The 7,266-nt window shown below is 50.5% G+C and overlaps 1 protein-coding gene across 7 annotated transcripts in view; it reads right to left on the bottom strand.

The window, feature by feature from the left end:
• Positions 1 to 277: 277 nt before the first annotated feature.
• DTNB (dystrobrevin beta) overlaps positions 278 to 7,266 on the bottom strand; it is a 139,880-nt gene continuing 132,891 nt past the window's right edge. For 4 of the 7 annotated variants that reach the window (XM_048937376.1, XM_048937377.1, XM_048937378.1 and 1 more), the window contains 4 exons: positions 6,696 to 6,785; positions 5,338 to 5,391; positions 3,458 to 3,493; positions 280 to 2,075 (listed from right to left, as the gene is read on the bottom strand). In XM_048937376.1, coding sequence (XP_048793333.1) covers positions 3,489 to 3,493; positions 5,338 to 5,391; positions 6,696 to 6,785 — 149 coding nt within the window. In that variant the 3' untranslated portion in view covers positions 280 to 2,075; positions 3,458 to 3,488. Of the gene's footprint in view, positions 2,076 to 3,457; positions 3,494 to 5,337; positions 5,392 to 6,695; positions 6,786 to 7,266 lie in introns of all 7 variants that reach the window. The other 3 variants (XM_048937373.1, XM_048937375.1, XM_048937374.1) reach the window with 2 other exon arrangements.

Genomic DNA, 7,266 nt, shown 5'->3' with positions numbered 1-7,266 from the left:
GGGAGCGCAGCCTGGAGCGGTGTGAAGCCCCCAAGCTGTGGCCTACCCTGGCCCCATCCAGATGTGCGGTGCGGCGGCCCAACATCTGGCGGGGCTGTGGCCCTGAACACAGGCTGCTCTGTCTGCTCCCAGCGACCCGCGCCCATGACCAACGCGGATAATCCCCAGCCCTGCCATTCCGTATGAATACGCAGCGAAGCGTTTGCAGCTGCTTCCGTGCTGGGCAGTGATTTCCTACTACAACCCTTTTTTAAAATTTATTTTGCTTTTCCAGGAATATTCCTGCTTCTTTTTCACATGGCTGAGGGACGAAACACCCTGTAGGGATGAGATGAATTTATTCAGTATTTGGCAGATGACAGAACATGGCTTCCAGTTCTTACCAATGGCACTCCCATCTCCCCACCATGTGCTCTGGGCACCGGTGCCGATTGAGCCACCAAACCCCATGGTGTGCACAAGAAATGAACCCCAAATTTGAAAGGAAAGATGCACACGTGCTGGAACCATGATGGCACAGCTCGCAGCTTGGAGAAAGCGTGGTCTGCAGTGTTCTTCCTGCAGGGGTTAAGGCGGTGATTGTGAAGGCAAGCAGAAGGTTTGCAATGTTCCCAGTTAAGCACAAGCAAGCTGTAGGGTTTGCTTCCCAACATGGATGAGGGTTGGAAAAGCTGAGTCATTGCGTCCAGCTGTCACCCCAGCACCACCATGGCTGCCTACATAGCCACAGGATCACTGTGGTTGGGAAAGACCTCCACCATCACCGTGTCCAGCCGCCAACCCATCGCCACTGTGCCTGCTAACCACATCCCTGAACAGAATCATAGAATTACTCGGGTTGGAAAAGACCTCAAAGGTCACCAAATCCAACCCCAACCCGCCGCACCATGCCCACTGACCCCTATCCCCCAAAGCAAGAAGGGGAGGTCATGCAGTGAGCAACAATACAAAAAAAAGGGTGCCCCGCGGATCCGTGCTTCACGAGCCGTGCACGTGCTGAGTCAGGTTCTCATCACTCCTCTCCCCTCCCTGACAGCTCGCTCACAATATTTACACTTGGCTCAGGCTGTGGCCACCACGTCTGTTTATTTCTGCTCTCCCAAAGGGCTGCAGGTACCCAACGAGCGCTCTCCGTGCTGCACTGGCTGCCGTTGGCTTCGGGCTTTATCGCTCCTTCCCATTCATCACCCCTGATAAATATTTATGGCTGCATTAGGGCACTCAGCTCCTTCCACTAAAAATAACATTCCAGAACACCGAGGGGAAAAAAAAAAAAACCCGAAATGGTGTGATTGGAACTGATTGCAATGTTTCCTAAGCACCCAGACGGCGGTGAGCTCCCAGCCTCAGACTACACAACTCTGCTCTTTCTCTTAATTTTAAACAAAACCCAGCTCTCCTCTCAAGAATGAACACAGAGATGCTGATGCCAACCCAAGCTACTCATCCCTGAATTCCCTGCCTGCAAGGGGACATTTGGTAACAGTTTAAAGAAGAGGCACTGGTCTGGGGTCCTCCCACTGCTCGTTCCTCCCTGACACGCCATCACTTACAGAGGACAATGTAACATCAAACACAACAGCAACCCGACAGCGGAGCGGTGCTTCTAGGTGGGTCTGAACGGTCCACACTCACGAGTCCTCCCTGCTTTACACGCAAAGAGACCCCAATGGTGCAAACCTCATTTTTTGTCATGCACAGCAAAGGGCAGGAGCCAAGAGGAAACAGCCAGCATGAGATGCGATGGCGCCACTGTTGGGTGGGAAATCCAACAGATCGGAACGCATAGCGGGAGCGGGGAGTATTGCCTTTTTCTTGAACCTCCCGCAAATGGCACAGTTCGATGGGGCACTGTCTGATTATCGTTAGTAAACACACTGAGGAAAACAGTACATGCAATGGCCTAAGAGGCAAATGCCCACGGGGAAACCCCTCGGTTGGCTGGGAGAACGCCGGCGCCGGTGGGAGGTCAGCGTCGATCACAGTCGCGCGATGGTGGTGGGTCGGCCGGAACGCGGCTCTCCCAGCGGCGCGGGGACGTCTTCGGTCACGAGCTCACCGAGAGCCCCCTGCGCCTGCACCATAGGAAACAGAGACTGAGCCCACGGCACTGAACCACGGAACCATAGAATCATGGAGTGGTTTGGGTTGGAGGGACCCGAAAGAAGAACACCCACAGAATGCGTTGGTTTGGAAGGGTCCCTAAAGACCATTCAGTTCCATTCTTCGCCCCTTCTGGAGGATAAAGAAGCCCTGAAAAAGTTTCTTGCCTTTATTGTCTCACTTTTCTCCATTTTCTGCTTCTCAGCACCACCCCTGGTGCTTCAGCCCCTGTTCCGTGGCAAGGGACAGCCACGTCCCAGCTGCCCCCCATACAGCAAAGTGCAGAGCAGCCATTAGTGTCCAAGGGGCACAAAGGGACTGCCGTGCATAGACAGCACAAAGAGCTCCACACTGCCTACCTCTAATGGCATCATTTCACTCCTTCTTCAGTTACCAGATTGTTTCCCAGCCGAGACAGGACTTGAATTTCTAATGTAAAAACTATCAGAGAAACTCTGAAGCTGCTTTCAGGTTATCTCTATCCATTACTAAAATGGCAGGGAGGCAGAAAGGGCAAAAGCTTTGTTTCTGTGCTTTGCAAATTGCCTTCAGAGCGCAATGGTGCCAGTTTTATCATGCAGAATTGTGTTTTGCAGCAGTTGTGCCTAATTCTATTTGGCCAACATGGGCTGGATCCCAATGGGCAATGTGAAGGTGGGATTCTTGTTCTGCTCTCTGGATTCTCATCCATGTGCAAGCTTCCAGCACAATGGAATAAGACCCAGGAATGGGATCCCCATCGACCTCTGTGAACCCACATTTGTACCCACGCCGCGTGTTTTGGCTGCAGGAACCCTCCTTCCCACTGCCAGCGCTCAGAGATCAGCACTGCGCATCAGGCAAATACTATGCAGAGTGGAAACCCAACCCGGTGCCCTCCTACGTTTTTCAGTGGGGAAGTGATAGGGATCTGCCCCAGGTGCCTCGGAGGCATTGTGAGCGCGAGGCTCAGCCTTTCTCCGCCGACACAGTCTCATGCTCCCCAGCACCTGTTTGTCTGTCCATCTGCTGTGCCTTATTATAACACACAGTGCCGGCTCTTTGAGGGTAGAGACTGTATTTTTAGTACATCTGGATAGCGTCCGTCGCAATAGACTCCGATTTCCTGGCGGAGGCCTTTCAGTGTAAAAGTAATGCTAATAAAAGAAAAGATAACGGCGGTAATTCTGCTTTCACTGAAGTTAATGATGCTTTCCCACTGTCTGTAGCAGGAGCTGAATTAGGTCATAACTAGGAAAACCCAGCATCCTTTGGAATAGGTGCAGAGTGGCAGGAGGGAAACTCTCCTCATCTTGTACAGAAGCATAAGAGGAAGGAGAAAGCAGAAGGTTGGCAGAGAAATGTCCAGGCTCACCTGAATTGCTGTACAGCCTGTGGTCGTCCATCTAACCTGCAACACAGGAAGAAGATACATCCATCAAACAGGCAACTGTATTTCCTGTACAATGAATAATCGTTGAATCATAGAATTGGGAAGGTTGGAAAAGACATCCAAGATCATCCAATCCAACCATCCACCATCACCACCACCATGCCCACTAACCAAAATCACAGAATCATTCAGGTTGGAAAAGATCTCTCAGATCCTAAGTCCAACCCCAGCCCACCCCACCGTGCCCACTGCCCACGTCCCTCAGTGCCACATCCCCACCTTCCTTGAACACCTCCAGGTTTGGTGACCCCACCACCTCCCTGGGCAGCTGTGCCACTGCAGCACCACTCTTACTGAGAAGAAATTTTCCTAATACCCAATGCAGACCTCTTGTGGTGCTACTTGAAGCCATTATCTCTTGTCCTAAACCCAACCTCTCCACCTCTCATTGCTCTACTGAGCAGCTCTTCAGCTGCAAACAGCTCTGAAGGCACTGGGGTCAATCTCCAGCCCTCTGGAATACAGGAGAGGAGCCTCAGTTAAACCCCTAAGCACGTTCCACACGGCAACCCAACAAATCCCAGAGAGGGACTCTCCACGGCCACCAGCACTTGGAGCCTGGAGGCGCCTCCACCACCTCCTGGGCTGCAGGACTGCGCCTTCATTATCGATCATTCCTTGATTTCTTGGCCGGCTTTTCATCTCGCTATCTCTGCCACGTTAAGTCACTTAATTTCTGGCACAGAGAATATTTACATTCCACACAATGGCTTTTGGGCCAAGTCCTGCTTTGGGTTATGTCTCCGTTCCCCAGTGCTGCAGTGAGTAATAGGATTTGTCCTACTATGCCTCCACCACACATCCCATCTCCAAACCCCCTTCCCCTTTTTTCCCCAGGCAAGATGCTTGGGAAAAGGAAAAAAAAAAAAAAAGTAGAAGGGTCATCTGCTAAGCATCTCAGCTATTTAGCTTAAGAGGAATGTTCTAGGGCAGAGAGAGTCCTGTGATTTAGAGCCAACGCCATGCTGCTTTGAAAGCTGAGATCGGACTCGGTGCATTTCTTCACGCATGCTGACAATGCCGAACGCTGATGGACAAACCATCAGGAAGCTGAGCATTCCCAGGCACCTGAAAGCACTGGACTGGAAGACGCAGGAAAATGAGGAATTTTAGTGTGAAACGTGATCCCCTTTGCTTCTTCTCAGCCAGAAGGAAAATATGCATAGAACAACAGCAACAACAAAAAAAAAGGATAAAAAGTCCAAGTTTGTCACTGCTGGAATAAGGCTTGGCTCAACGAGACAGAAAAACCTCTGGGGATGGTGGAGATGAAAGGGAGCCATGAGCAGCCCACATGGGATCAGCGCCTGTGGGCGATGCTGAGCGCCCGTCCGGACAAGGTCGTATGAGGCGGTGCTGCGCCGCTACCCAGCCCACGTGTGGGGCTGTTGTTTTTGAATGTACTCATCCACAGCACAGCTCCTGCAGCACTTGGGAGCAGCTCTTCCTCCTCCTCTTACACATTAAAAATATCTGTGCGGGGCTTTGTTAAAGAAAAATGTTCCCTAAAGCTGGATGCACGCTGTGGGAACAGCCGTGGTGGCACTCTGACACCAAAAGTCCTCCTTGGGGAATCGGAATGGAGAAAGCAAGCCCACCCCTGGGGACGAGCAGATCCGAAAACGTGCAGCAGGAGGATCAGAACTAGAGAGTCTTCAAAGGTCCCTTCCAGCCCCAACCATCCTATGGCTCTATGATCTTTAAGGTCCCTTCCAACTCATTCTATGGCTCTGTGACCCTTCCAACCCAACCGTTCCATCATTCTGTGATTCACAGCTCAGAGACAGGATTTCTTCCCTTACCTCGATCCTTCCCGTTCTGCATTTTTTCCATTTCTTCTTCATCTTCTTCCTCTGCTTCAGGAAGAAGAAAAACATCACGCATGGATGAGACATGTACACGAGAGAACTGAGACATACGGAAATCACAAGTTTTAGGCTAAAACCAAATCTAAAAAGTGGAAGTATTTCTATGGAACATGGAAATTGTTTATGGAAAAAGGAAATGGCTTTATGGAAGAAGGAAATGGTTTCATGTTGATCTGAGGTGGAAACCCTGAGGTCCCTTCCTGGAACTGCTGTTTGCCTGCTTGTGCTCTCAAGACCCCGGGGCCAGGCTGTGCCCAAGGCTGGATTTTTGCTCCATACCCATTCCACTGAGCCCTGTTTCAACTGAAGAGGATTTATGACAAAGCTCATATTTATATTGCAGAGCATAGGAACAGAAGGCCACATTCTTCTGTAGATGGTGGCTTGTGTCTGTGTGCAACATCTCCCTGAGCTCTAAGCAAACAGGTGACAGTTGTTATACGCAGCGCTATCACTCCTGCCCACTTCACATGCTGCTGAGTGCAAAGAGAGACAGAAAGCTCCACAATAAAGGGCACAATTTGAAGACCTTCAGATCAAAGTGGATCTTGACCTGCACACTGATATTCGCTTTACTTGCTAAACAGCAGGAGCACCAGAACCTGTAAAGTCTCAAACCAGAGCCACACAGCATTCTATGGTTCTATTTAGGGACATGGGTTAGTGGGCTTGGTAGTGGATGCGCTGATGGTTGGACTTGATCACCTTGGAAGTCTTCTTCAAGCTCAGTGATTCTATGATTCCATTTAAGGACATGGTTTGGTGGTATGGTGCAGATAGATTGATGGCTGGGCTTGATGATCTTGGCTTTTCCAACCTCAGTGATTCTATGACTATGATTCTATATCATCAAGCAAGGCCATGTAATTAATTTCCTTTTCACTCCCACATGCCACATCTGCTGCCAGCACTGCCATTGCTCAGCAGCTCGTGCCCTGCTCAGGAGATCTGACCTTCAGGAAAGCAGCATTTCCGAGTGGTGCCCAAGCCATGAGGAGCTCCTGCTCTTGCACACATACAGATCAGTAGCAGCAGGAGCGCAGCAGCTAGGTGTTAGTCTGCTGCTACAATCAGCAGCCAGGCTTCTATCTGCAGAATGTGACCTTAACCATTCTGTTGGTTAAGTGATAAAATCAATGGAAATCCTATGGCATTTGGAGTTCTCAGCAAGGCTAGCCATAAAAAATGATTTTTCATTTTATTGTTGAAGAAATGAACGCGTAATCTCGCGTTACGCCTTAAGTAGAGTTTTTATAAAAAATAAATCTGAAGACAAATCTCTCTCCTCTTACCTGAGTGCAGCTCCTTCACCAGCGATGACATGGTGTTGGTGATGGAATCGGCGGCCACCAGCAGGTCGTTGCGCAGGTTCCTCCTTGTACCTGGGAGCAGAGCAAACACGCAGCAGGTAAAGCAGCTGCACACAGCCCTCCTGCCTCATGGATCCTGGCCCCATGGAGCTCAGCCCTGCAGAGCTCAGCTCCACGGAGCTCAGCTCCACCAGGGATCCCTGCTCAGGAGAGCAGTGGTGCATTGGAGGGCCCTGAGAAGAGATCTGGATTTGCTCTGGAATGCTCCCACTCTGCCTGGCTATTGTCTGCAAGCCTATCATCTGCTTGCTAATTAGCTACTGCATTGCTTTTCTCCTTGATGAGGGCAGCACTCCTATGTCAGCTCAGGGTTTTTCTGCTCAAGATGCTTGAAGTTGAGTGCCTGTCTTGTTCCAGATATTTCCCATCTCATCAATCTCCCAAATGCTGCGATGGCTTCGGCTCCTCTGAGCGGTTCTACCATTAGCTGTGGTGCTGTGGATTTGCTGCTAGGCTCTATGCTGGCTATCAGCGTGGCCCATGAATACCAACC

Source organism: Lagopus muta, chromosome 2 (assembly GCF_023343835.1).
Source record: "Lagopus muta isolate bLagMut1 chromosome 2, bLagMut1 primary, whole genome shotgun sequence".
NCBI classification, from domain to species: Eukaryota; Metazoa; Chordata; class Aves; order Galliformes; family Phasianidae; genus Lagopus; species Lagopus muta.
Note: the sequence above shows the minus strand (reverse complement) of the source record. Positions and strands in the feature narration are given on the sequence as shown.